The sequence below is a fragment of the Myxine glutinosa genome, chromosome 2, assembly GCF_964187855.1.
Source record: "Myxine glutinosa chromosome 2, kmMyxGlut1.1, whole genome shotgun sequence".
Taxonomy (NCBI): domain Eukaryota; kingdom Metazoa; phylum Chordata; class Myxini; order Myxiniformes; family Myxinidae; genus Myxine; species Myxine glutinosa.
The window spans coordinates 53,242,833-53,256,984 of NC_136262.1; the positions used below are offsets into that span (position 1 = coordinate 53,242,833).

Sequence of the window (14,152 nt, forward strand, 5' to 3'; positions counted from 1 at the left end):
CCAGATGAATAACCTTGTGTATTCCAGATGAATAACCTTGTGTATTCCAGATGAATAACCTTGTGTATTCCAGATGAATAACCTTGTGTATTCCAGATGAATAACCTTGTGTATTCCAGATGAATAACCTTGTGTATTCCAGATGAGTAACCTTGTGTATTCCAGATGAATAACCTTGTGTATTCCAGATGGGTAACCTTGTGTATTCCAGATGGGTAACCTGATGTATTCCAGATGAGTAACCTTATGTATTCCAGATGAGTAACCTTGTGTATTCCAGATGAGTAACCTTGTGTATTCCAGATGAATAACCTTGTGTATTCCAGATGGGTAACCTTGTGTATTCCAGATGAGTAACCTTGTGTATTCCAGATGAGTAACCTTATGTATTCCAGATGAATAACCTTGTGTATTCCAGATGAGTAACCTTGTGTAAAAAAGATGAGTAACCTTGTGTATTCCAGATGCGTAACCTTGTGTATTCTAGATGAGTAACCTTGTATATTCCAGATGAATAACCTCATGTATTCCAGATGAATAACGTTATGTATTGCAGATGAGTAACCTTGTGTATTCCAGATGAGTAACCTTATGTATTCCAGATGAATAACCTTGTGTATTCCAGATGAGTAACCTTGTGTATTCCAGATGAATAACCTTATGTATTCCAGGTGAATAACCTTGTGTATTCCAGATTAATAACCTCATGTATTCCAGATGAGTAACCTTATGTATTCCAGATGAGTAACCTTATGTATTCCAGATGAATAACCTTGTGTATTCCAGATGAATAAGCTCATGTATTCCAGATGAATAACCTTATGTATTCCAGATGAGTAACCTTGTGTATTCCAGATAAGTAACCTTGTGTATTCCAGATGAGTAACCTTGTGTATTCCAGATGAATAACCTTATGTATTCCAGGTGAGTAACCTTGTGTATTCCAGATGAATAACCTTGTGTATTCCAGAAGAGTAACCTTGTGTATTCCAGATGAGTAACCTTGTGTATTCCAGATGAATAACCTTGTGCATTCCAGATGAGTAACCTTGTGTATTCCAGATGAATAACCTTGTGTATTCCAGATGAGTAACCTTGTGTATTCCAGGTGAGTAACCTTGTGTATTCCAGATGAATAACCTTATGTATTCCAGATGAGTAACCTTGTGTATTCCAGATGAATAACCTTGTGTATTCCAGATGAGTAACCTTGTGTATTCCAGATGAGTAACCTTGTGTATTCCAGATCAATAACCGTGTGCATTCCAGATGAGTAACCTTGTGTATTCCAGATGAATAACCTTGTGTATTCCAGATGAGTAACCTTGTGTATTCCAGATGAGTAACCTTGTGTATTCCAGATGAATAACCTCATGTATTCCAGATGAGTAACCTTGTGTATTCCAGATGAGTAACCTTGTGTATTCCAGATGAGTAACCTTAGGTATTCCAGATGAGTAACGTTGTGTATTCCAGATGAGTAACCTTGTGTATTCCAGATGTATAACCTCATGTATTCCAGATGAGTAACCTTGTGTATTCCAGATGAGTAACATTGTGTATTCCAGATGAGTAACCTTAGGTATTCCAGATGAGTAACGTTGTGTATTCCAGATGAGTAACCTTGTGTATTCCAGATGAGTAACCTTGTGTATTCCAAATGAATAACCTTGTGTATTCCAGATGAATAACCTTATGTATTCCAGATGAGTAACCTTGTGTATTCCAGATGAGTAACCTTGTGTATTCCAGATGAATAACCTTATGTATTCCAAATGAGTAACCTTATGTATTCCAGATGAGTAACCTTGTGTATTCCAGATGAGTAACCTTGTGTATTCCAAATGAGTAACCTTGTGTATTCCAGATGAGTAACCTTGTGTATTCCAGATGAGTAACCTTGTGTATTCCAGATGAGTAACCTTGTGTATTCCAGATGAGTAACCTTATGTATTCCAGATGAATAACGTTGTGTATTCCAGATTAATAACCTTGTGTATTCCAGATGAGTAACCTTGTGTATTCCAGATGAATAACCTTGTGTATTCCAGATGAATAACCTTGTGTATTCCAGATGAGTGACCTTGTGTATTCCAGATGAATAACCTATGTATTCCAGATGAATAACCTTGTGTATTCCAGATGAATAACCTTGTGTATTCCAGATGAATAACCTTGTGTATTCCAGATGAATAACCTTGTGTATTCCAGATGAATAACCTCATGTATTCCAGATGAGTAACCTTGTGTATTCCAGATGAGTAACCTTGTGTATTCCAGATGAGTAACCTTAGGTATTCCAGATGAGTAACGTTGTGTATTCCAGATGAGTAACCTTGTGTATTCCAGATGAGTAACCTTGTGTATTCCAAATGAATAACCTTGTGTATTCCAGATGAGTAACCTTGTGTATTCCAGATGAGTAACCTTGTGTATTCCAAATGAATAACCTTGTGTATTCCAGATCAAAACCTTGTGTATTCCAGATGAATAACCTTGTGTAATCCAGATGAATAACCTTGTGTATTCCAGATGAATAACCTTATGTATTCCAAATGAGTAACCTTGTGTATTCCAGATGAGTAACCTTGTGGTTCTCTGGTGAACTTTTTCAAGTACATCTTTGTACCTCTTGAACATGTGGTACCATACAGGGTTGCAGTATTCCAAGGTTGGGCGAACAATTGTCTTTTATAGTTTGAGCAGACAGTTTTCATTCATTGGTGAGAAGGATCTCTTTATGATACTTTCACTTTAATTTGTACATTTGGTAATTCTGTCTAAAGACAATGTGAATAAACTGGAAAGACCCATGAAGATTGCCCAGTGTGTGATACAAACAGATCTTCCGTCAATCTGTACCTTGTACGAAAAGCGCGCCATGTTGAAGATCCACAAAATAATGGAAAACTCATCACACCCACTTCACCATTGTTGTTGGACACCGCTCTTTTCCTATGCCATCTCCAGGTGCTCCCTGACGTCATTGCCGGGCACTGAAGGGGGCTCGGCAATGACGCACGCTGAAAGGGAATATTCAGTTTTCACTCCGGTTTCTTTCTTGTTTTCTTGTTTGTTTGTTTCCTTGTTGTACACCGCTCCTTTCCTATGCCATCTCCAGGCATTGCAAATCGTCATTGCCGGGCACCAAAGGGGGCTCGGCAGTGACGCACGCTGAAAGAGAGTACTCAGTTTTCACTCTGGTTTCTTGTTTGTTTTCTTGTTTTCTTGGTTGTCCGGGCGATATCTCAGCCATCCTTTGAGCGAGGAAGCTGAAATTTCGGCACAATAGTGAGCAAGTCCTTTGTCAAAAACGGTATTTTTTGTTTTTTGATTAATCAATTCATTGATGAGTTATTTAATTATTAGCGATTAATTAAGTACTTATTTAATTAATTAAATTTCCTTTCTCTTCTGACCATTAACTCAGGCACCTTTTGAGTTAGGAAGCTGATATTTGCACATGCCAATGACCAGGTGATTTGGCTGCAAACACTATTTTTGATTTATTGTACACCGCTCCTTTCCTATGCCATCTCCAGGCATTGCAAATCGTCATTGCCGGGCACCAAAGGGGGCTCGGCAGTGACGCACGCTGAAAGAGAGTACTCAGTTTTCACTCTGGTTTCTTGTTTGTTTTCTTGTTGTACACCGCTCCTTTCCTATGCCATCTCCAGGCATTGCAAATCGTCATTGCCGGGCACCAAAGGGGGCTCGGCAGTGACGCACGCTGAAAGAGAGTACTCAGTTTTCACTCTGGTTTCTTTCTTGTTTGTTTGTTTTCTTGTTTGTTTGTTTTCTTTCTTGGTTGTCCGGACGATATCTCAGCCATCCTTTGAGCTAGGAAGCTGAAATTTCGGCACAGTAGTGAGCAAGTCCTTTGTCAAATACGGTATTTTTTGTTTTTTGAATAATCAATTAATTGAGGAGTTATTTAATTATTAGCGTTTAATTAAGTACTTATTTAATTAATTAAATTTCATTTCTCTTCTGACCATTATTAACTCAGGCACCTTTTGAGTTAGGAAGCTGATATTTGGACATGCCAATGACCAGGTGATTTGGCTGCAAAGGATATTTTTGATTTATTAATTAATCAATTAATCGATTAATTATTTAATTATTCGATTAATGACAAAAAAATTTTTTTTTTTAAAGTTACAGATTCTGATGAAATAGTGGTAGTTTATGTGTTCTCTGACCAAATTGATTAATAATTTAATTTTTTTATGATTATTATTTATTTATTTTCATTATTAATCATTTATTTATTTTCTTTCTCATTTGGCCAATATCTCAGGCACCTTTTGAGCTGGGAAGCTAATATTTGGACATGAGTGACCAAGTGATGTGGCTATCAAGGATATTTTTGATTTATTGATTAATCATTTCATCTATTAATTATTTATTGATTAATCGATTAATTATTTATTGAGTAATCAATTAATTATTTAATTTTTTATAAATGACTTATTTAATTAAATTTCTAAAAGATACATCTTCGGATGAAGCACTAGTGGTTTAGTAATGCGATTAGCCAATTGATTATGAAAATATTTTGTGATAATCTTTTATTGATTTTAATTATACAATTAATCAATCAATTAGCATACACCTCTCCCTCCCAATGCAGCCTCAATGAGCTGCACTGCGGTATTGCCGGGCGCCGGAGGCGCCCCGGCAATGCCGCGCTGCAGCATATTTAATTATTTGGCATGGGGTGGTGTACTTTGAATGTATGTGTACTTGTTGTACACCGCTCCTTTCCTATGCCATCTCCAGGCATTGCAAATCGTCATTGCCGGGCACCAAAGGGGGCTCGGCAGTGACGCACGCTGAAAGAGAGTACTCAGTTTTCACTCTGGTTTCTTGTTTGTTTTCTTTCTTGTTTGTTTTCTTTCTTGGTTGTCCGGACGATATCTCAGCCATCCTTTGAGCTAGGAAGCTGAAATTTCGGCACAGTAGTGAGCAAGTCCTTTGTCAAATACGGTATTTTTTGTTTTTTGAATAATCAATTAATTGAGGAGTTATTTAATTATTAGCGTTTAATTAAGTACTTATTTAATTAATTAAATTTCATTTCTCTTCTGACCATTATTAACTCAGGCACCTTTTGAGTTAGGAAGCTGATATTTGGACATGCCAATGACCAGGTGATTTGGCTGCAAAGGATATTTTTGATTTATTAATTAATCAATTAATCGATTAATTATTTAATTATTCGATTAATGACCAAAAAATTTTTTTTTTTAAAGTTACAGATTCTGATGAAATAGTGGTAGTTTATGTGTTCTCTGACCAAATTGATTAATAATTTAATTTTTTTATGATTATTATTTATTTATTTTCATTATTAATCATTTATTTATTTTCTTTCTCATTTGGCCAATATCTCAGGCACCTTTTGAGCTGGGAAGCTAATATTTGGACATGAGTGACCAAGTGATGTGGCTATCAAGGATATTTTTGATTTATTGATTAATCATTTCATCTATTAAGTATTTATTGATTAATCGATTAATTATTTATTGAGTAATCAATTAATTATTTAATTTTTTATAAATGACTTATTTAATTAAATTTCTAAAAGATACATCTTCGGATGAAGCACTACTGGTTTAGTTATGCGATTAGCCAATTGATTATGAAAATATTTTGTGATAATCTTTTATTGATTTTAATTATACAATTAATCAATCAATTAGTGTACACCTCTCCCTCCCAATGCAGCCTCAATGAGCTGCACTGCGGTATTGCCGGGCGCCGGAGGCGCCCCGGCAATGCCGCGCTGCAGCATATTTAATTATTTGGCATGGGGCGGTGTACTTTGAATGTATGTGTACTTGTTTGTTTTCTTTCTTGGTTGTCCGGGCGATATCTCAGCCATCCTTTGAGCTAGGAAGCTGAAATTTCGGCACAGTAGTGAGCAAGTCCTTTGTCAAATACGGTATTTTTTGTTTTTTGAATAATCAATTAATTGAGGAGTTATTTAATTATTAGCGTTTAATTAAGTACTTATTTAATTAATTAAATTTCATTTCTCTTCTGACCATTATTAACTCAGGCACCTTTTGAGTTAGGAAGCTGATATTTGGACATGCCAATGACCAGGTGATTTGGCTGCAAAGGATATTTTTGATTTATTAATTAATCAATTAATCGATTAATTATTTAATTATTCGATTAATGACAAAAAAAATTTTTTTTTTTAAGTTACAGATTCTGATGAAATAGTGGTAGTTTATGTGTTCTCTGACCAAATTGATTAATAATTTAATTTTTTTATGATTATTATTTATTTATTTTCATTATTAATCATTTATTTATTTTCTTTCTCATTTGGCCAATATCTCAGGCACCTTTTGAGCTGGGAAGCTAATATTTGGACATGAGTGACCAAGTGATGTGGCTATCAAGGATATTTTTGATTTATTGATTAATCATTTCATCTATTAAGTATTTATTGATTAATCGATTAATTATTTATTGAGTAATCAATTAATTATTTAATTTTTTATAAATGGCTTATTTAATTAAATTTCTAAAAGATACATCTTCGGATGAAGCACTACTGGTTTAGTTATGCGATTAGCCAATTGATTATGAAAATATTTTGTGATAATCTTTTATTGATTTTAATTATACAATTAATCAATCAATTAGTGTACACCTCTCCCTCCCAATGCAGCCTCAATGAGCTGCACTGCGGTATTGCCGGGCGCCGGAGGCGCCCCGGCAATGCCGCGCTGCAGCATATTTAATTATTTGGCATGGGGCGGTGTACTTTGAATGTATGTGTACTTGTTTGTTTTCTTGTTTGTTTGTTTTCTTTCTTGGTTGTCCGGACGATATCTCAGCCATCCTTTGAGCTAGGAAGCTGAAATTTCGGCACAGTAGTGAGCAAGTCCTTTGTCAAATACGGTATTTTTTGTTTTTTGAATAATCAATTAATTGAGGAGTTATTTAATTATTAGCGTTTAATTAAGTACTTATTTAATTAATTAAATTTCATTTCTCTTCTGACCATTATTAACTCAGGCACCTTTTGAGTTAGGAAGCTGATATTTGGACATGCCAATGACCAGGTGATTTGGCTGCAAAGGATATTTTTGATTTATTAATTAATCAATTAATCGATTAATTATTTAATTATTCGATTAATGACAAAAAATTTTTTTTTTTTAAAGTTACAGATTCTGATGAAATAGTGGTAGTTTATGTGTTCTCTGACCAAATTGATTAATAATTTAATTTTTTTATGATTATTATTTATTTATTTTCATTATTAATCATTTATTTATTTTCTTTCTCATTTGGCCAATATCTCAGGCACCTTTTGAGCTGGGAAGCTAATATTTGGACATGAGTGACCAAGTGATGTGGCTATCAAGGATATTTTTGATTTATTGATTAATCATTTCATCTATTAAGTATTTATTGATTAATCGATTAATTATTTATTGAGTAATCAATTAATTATTTAATTTTTTATAAATGACTTATTTAATTAAATTTCTAAAAGATACATCTTCGGATGAAGCACTACTGGTTTAGTTATGCGATTAGCCAATTGATTATGAAAATATTTTGTGATAATCTTTTATTGATTTTAATTATACAATTAATCAATCAATTAGTGTACACCTCTCCCTCCCAATGCAGCCTCAATGAGCTGCACTGCGGTATTGCCGGGCGCCTGAGGCGCCCCGGCAATGCCGCGCTGCAGCATATTTAATTATTTGGCATGGGGCGGTGTACTTTGAATGTATGTGTACTTGTTAATTAATCAATTAATCGATTAATTATTTAATTATTTGCTTAATGACTAAATTTTTTTTTTTTTTTAAGTTACAGATTCTGATGAAATGGTGGTGGTTTATGTGTTCTCTGACCGAATTGATTAATAATTTAATTTTTTTATGATTATTATTTATTTATTTTCATTATTAATCATTTATTTATTTTCTTTCTCATTTGGCCAATATCTCAGGCACCTTTTGAGCTGGGAAGCTAACATTTGGACATGACTGTGACCAAGGGATGTGGCTATCAAGGATATTTTTGATTTATTGATTAATCATTTAATCGATTAATTATTTATTGATTAATCGATTAATTAATTATTTATTGATGAATAAATTAATTATTTAATTTTTTATTAATGACTTATTTAATTACATTTCTAAAAGATACATCTTCGGATGAAGCACTAGTGGTTTAGTTATGCTATTAGCCAATTGATTAAGAAAATATTTTGTGATAGTCTTATTGATTTTAATTATACAATTAATCAATCAATTAGTGTACACCTCTCCTTCCCAATGCAGCCTATATGAGCTGCACTGCGGTATTGCCGGGCGCCTAAGGCGCCCCGGCAATGCCGCGCTGTAGGATATTTAATTATTTGGCATGCGGGCGGTGTACTTTGAATGTATGTGTACTTGTTTTTTTGTTTTTTTCTTGTTTGTTTGTTTGTCCGGGCGATATCTCAGCCATCCTTTGAGCTAGAAAGCTGAAATTTCGGCACAATAGTGAGCAAGTCCTTTGTCAAAAACGGTATTTTTTGTTTGTTGATGAATTAATTAATTGATTAGCTACTTAATTATTGTAGATTAATTAAGTACTTATTTATTTCCTTTCTCTTCTGGGCAATATCTCAGGCACGTTTTGAGCTAGGAAGCTGATATTTGGACACGACAATGACCAAGTGATTTGGCTGTAACGGATATTTGGATTTATTGATTAATCAATTAATCGATTAATTATTTATTGATTAGTCAATTCATCAATTAATTACTGAATTATTGGAAATGCACTTCATAATTCTTGTCATTTTTGAAAGAATTTTTATTGATCACAACATGTCATTCCAGATTACAAGATAAAGTTGATTTGTAATACCGGCTATCACCATGGGTGGCGATTTTCCGATCCTCATGAACCGGTACCCACTGGGCCTGTCCTTTACATTTTCACCTTTGTCGCAGGTAACCGTTTGGTCGTGTTCCCGAAAGCGCTGACCACCTTTCCTGTATTCGCGAATTAATATGCTGATGTCTTCAGAATTTCTTTGTAAGGCCGTTTCGAGGTTCCTTTGTCTCTCAGAAGGTTTTGTTTTATCTATCGCGGTTGGACTTTCTTTTTCGCATGATTTTGTTTTCGACTTGGACATAAAAACAAGAAAACAACAACAACAACAACAACAACAACAACAACAACAAGACGAACATTGCCTCAGAGGACAAAAACCCGGAAGTGATTGGCGATAAACGAAGAGGAAGGAAATCTCACACGAAACGTTGAAAGTACGGCAAATCCTCTATTTATATACTGTATAACTTGTTGACTCTTATTGTTACCTTTTATTGTTGAAGCTTAAAAGGATAGCAATTAAATTTGTAATTTTTATTTCACTGTTTACATTTCTGTCCAAATTTTTTTTTGAATCGCCACAGATGACATCACTTTTAAAGTAAGGTACTTTATTTTTAAAAGAACATTTTTGGGGTGGCCAGTTTGTGTTCCCATCTGATGATGTTTGGAACACCGGTTCAAATCCCATACATTTGTCCTCTGTCATGTAATTGCACAGTGAAGTCGTCTATTTCTAAGTCCACCACTGTCTTTGTCGATAAATATTTATATATATACGCATGTGTGTGTGTATGTACATATACATTATACACATATGTATATATGTTTGTACATATACACATATGTTTGTATGTTTGCACATATACACATATGTATATGTTTGTACATATACACATGTATATATGTTTGTACATATACACATATGTATGTATGTTTGCACATATACACATATGTATGTATGTTTGTACATATACACATATGTATGTATGTTTGCACATATACACATATGTATGTATGTTTGTACATATACACATATGTATATATGTTTGTACATATACACATATGTATGTATGTTTGTACATAGACACATATGTATGTATCTTTGTACATATACACATATGTATGTATGCTTGTACATATGCACATATGTATGCTTGTACATATGCACATATGTATGTATGTTTGTACATATACACATATGTATGTATGTTTGTACATATACACATATGTATATATGTTTGTACATATACACATATGTACGTATGTATGTTTGTACATATACACATGTGTATGTATGTTTGTACATGTACACATATGTATGTATGTTTGTACATGTACACATATGTATATATGTTTGTACATATACACATATGTATATATGTTTGTACATATACACATATGTATGTATGTTTGCACATATACACATATGTATGTATGTTTGTACATGTACACATATGTATGTATGTTTGTACATATACACATATGTATATATGTTTGTACATATACACATATGTATGTATGTTTGTACATAGACACATATGTATGTATCTTTGTACATAGACACATATGTATGTATCTTTGTACATAGACACATATGTATGTATGTTTGTATGTACATATACACATATGTATGTATGTTTGTACATATACACATATGTATGTATGTTTGTACATATACACATATGTATGTATGTTTGTACATATACACATATGTATGTATGTTTGTACATATACACATATGTATGCATGTTTGTACATATACACATATGTATGTATGTTTGTACATATACACATATGTATGTATGTATGTTTGTACATATACACATATGTATGTATGTTTGTACATATACACATATGTATGTGTGTTTGTACATATACACATATGTATGTATGTTTGTACAAACACATATATGTATGTATGTTTGCACATATACACATATGTATGTATGTTTGCACATATACACATATGTATGTATGTTTGCACATATACACATATGTATGTATGTTTGTACATATACACATATGTATGTATGTTTGTACATATACACATATGTATGTATGTTTGTACATATACACATATGTATGTATGTTTGTACATAGACACATATGTATGTATCTTTGTACATATACACATATGTATGTATGTTTGTATATAGACACATATGTATGTATCTTTGTACATATACACATATGTATGTATGTTTGTACATATACACATATGTATGTATGTTTGTACATATACACATATGTATGTATGTTTGTACATATACACATATGTATGTATGTTTGTACATATACACATATGTATGTATGTTTGTACATATACACATATGTATGCATGTTTGTACATATACACATATGTATGTATGTTTGTACATATACACATATGTATGCATGTTTGTACATATACACATATGTATGCATGTTTGTACATATACACATATGTATGTATGTATGTTTGTACATATACACATATGTATGTATGTTTGTACATATACACATATGTATGTGTGTTTGTACATATACACATATGTATGTATGTTTGTACAAACACATATATGTATGTATATTTGTACATATACACATATGTATGTATGTATGTATGTATGTATATATATATATGTGGCTTGAACAGAAGTATATACATATATCTAACAAGAGATCAATTTCTAATTTTTGTTTTGTACTTCTTTCTAACTCAAGATGGTGAAAGAAGGATTAATTTTAATGATTTGATCATATCTGTGATGTGATTACAATACTGTTTGCTTTGTTGTGATAATAGTGGCAATGTTATCTCGAAACTTTCCAATGTGCAGTGAACAACCCATTGCCATGCAACCTGAAGTCGGAGGCGAGAAAAGCAGCAAAGATATTGCAACAATTTACAGAGATAGCGGATGGTCGTGGACTAGACAAGATCATTCCAGGTGAGTCAGCACGGACATCCGGCAAATCGTGTTTCGAGTATGTTTTGTGTGTGTGTTGTTGTATGTACACATAATACACACAATTGGGAAGTATTTGTTCGACTTTTAGTTAATGGAACTAAAGCTACTGGACCCACAGGTTCTTTAATCGATCGATGTCCAACCGACGTGTGGGTATTGTCACAAATTGCATTTATTTATCAAATAACGCAAAAATGACACAGGAAGCACTGCAACCATTTTCAAAAAAGGGGATAAGCAGCAGCGCAGCATCTGTAGGCCTGTCAGTCTTACATCCTGTAAAGTACTAGAGAGACTGCTGAAAACGAAAATCACGACCTTCTTGGGAGACTATGAGCTACTCTTGACACTGCAACTTGGATTTCAGGTGAAACACTCGTGTATGTCTAATCTACTGTCCGCCCAAGACAGTAGTTGCACTTTAGCGGTGGACCAATGCCGAGCAGTTGCTGTCATTTTCAGGAGAGCATTTGCACTGTTCCGAACAAGCGACTCGTTCAAAAGCTTGAGGAGCTGGGTAACTGCTTCTCTCCTGGCTTCATGATTTCCTAACGGGACGTAAGCAACAGGTCTCCGTAAATGGTACCTTGTCACAATGGAAGGAGGTGCTAAGTGGAGTGGAGTACCAGATGGTTCCATGCTCGGCTCTGTATTATTCCTTGTCTATATTAATAACCTTGTCGACAATTTTCAATTTAAGGCCCTGTTATTTGCGGATGATGTAAACATTTGGATGATGACTGCTCGATGCTGCATGAAGATCTGTCCCTTCTTTAAAGGTGGGCCGCCAAGTGGCAAATGCAGCTGAATCCTGCAAAATGCAATGCCACGCACATCAGGCTCCAAAGCTCCACCATGGCCTGCAAATTAAATGTTGTTGAACTGCCGGTTGTGACAGAGATTGTGTCGATCTGGGAATCTGAATGCAGGCATCACAATCGTTAACGACATGATGTTCCAGCGCCGCAAACAGAGCACGAAGGGTCCTTTTCACCAATTGCCGAGCTTTTGCCGAAATCATGCCGGAAATTTTCCAGCACCTGTATGCCGCACTTGTGAGATCACACCTTGAATACAGCCTACCGGTATGGAAGGCATTTCTTCAGCAGGACAGAAAGATACTCAAGCGCGTTCAGCGAAGTGCTACGAGGATGGTAAGAAGTCGAGCACGGTTCTCATATGAGGATCGCTTGTGGAACCTGCACCTCTTCTCACTGGATTACAGACAAATTAGAGGAGATCTGATCACTCTGTACCGGATCCTGCATGGGGTACTCCATGTTACATTTGAAGAACCACCTTGTCTCAGTCGGGACGACCGCCTTCATGATCACTCCTGGAAACTGACCAAACGTGCGGCCTGCTGCAGGAGGAGAGCCATCTTCTATACTCATCGACTAGTTTACGTGTGGAACGGACTCGACGGAGAAGCTGTTCAATCACTGCATATCTGTATATTAAAAAACAATTTCGACAGGCTGCTGTTTCAACAACGATAGGACCATATAGGGCGATGCAAACATGTCCTACTTCCCTCCCTGACCTGACCTACATCCTACTCTTGATGTATACGTTATTCAGTAATCAGAAGTCCTTTGCAATGTATTGTTAACAGGAGACATGTGTGAAATGTGTGAAAACATTTTGCTACCTCGGAGACATGCTGAATGGAGAAGGTGGATCAGACTCGGCAACGGTTGCTCGAGTGAGATGTGCATGGAAGAAGTTTCGGGAACTGAGTGGCGTGCTGATTAGGAGGAGAGTGTCGCTGAAGCTGAAGGGAAAGGTGCATGCTGCATGTGTGAGAAGTGTTATGATTTATGGGAGCGAGACATGGGTAATGAACGTAGAGCAGCAACGAAGGCTGGAAAGGGTGGAAATGCGAATGGTTCGATGGATGTGCGGTGTATCGTTGAGAGAGAGGAAGACAAATGATGAATTGCGAAAGATGATGGGAATATTGCCTGTGATTGATGCTGTGAAGGGGAACAGGTTGAGATGGTTTGGTCATGTATTGAGGAAGGATGAAAGTGACTGGTTGAGAAGAGTGATGGAAGTTAATGTAGAAGGAAGTAGAGGACGGGGAAGACCGAGAAAGACTTGGCTAAAGATGGTGGAAGAAGAAATGCGGGCAAGGGGGTTAACAAGGAGAGATGCAGAAAATAGGGCAAAATGGAGAAGATTGTCATGGGGACCGCAAGGCTAACCCCCGCTCTAGCAGGGAACATGGCCTTAAAATGCATGTTGTTGTTGTTGTTGTTGTTGTTGTTGTTAACAGGAGAGATAGGTCCATATCCTGAAGTAACCAGAAATTTCCAGAACTCTCA

General features: G+C 35.2%; 1 protein-coding gene across 1 annotated transcript in view; it reads left to right on the top strand.

Moving 5' to 3' along the window:
• The first annotated feature begins 9,181 nt into the window (after window positions 1-9,181).
• SH3YL1 (SH3 and SYLF domain containing 1) overlaps window positions 9,182-14,152 on the top strand; it is a 45,965-nt gene continuing 40,994 nt past the window's right edge. The window contains exons 1-2 of the mRNA XM_068108198.2: window positions 9,182-9,305; window positions 11,694-11,804. Of these exons, the coding sequence (XP_067964299.1) occupies window position 9,305; window positions 11,694-11,804 (112 nt within the window). The 5' untranslated portion in view covers window positions 9,182-9,304. The remainder of the gene's footprint in view (window positions 9,306-11,693; window positions 11,805-14,152) is intronic.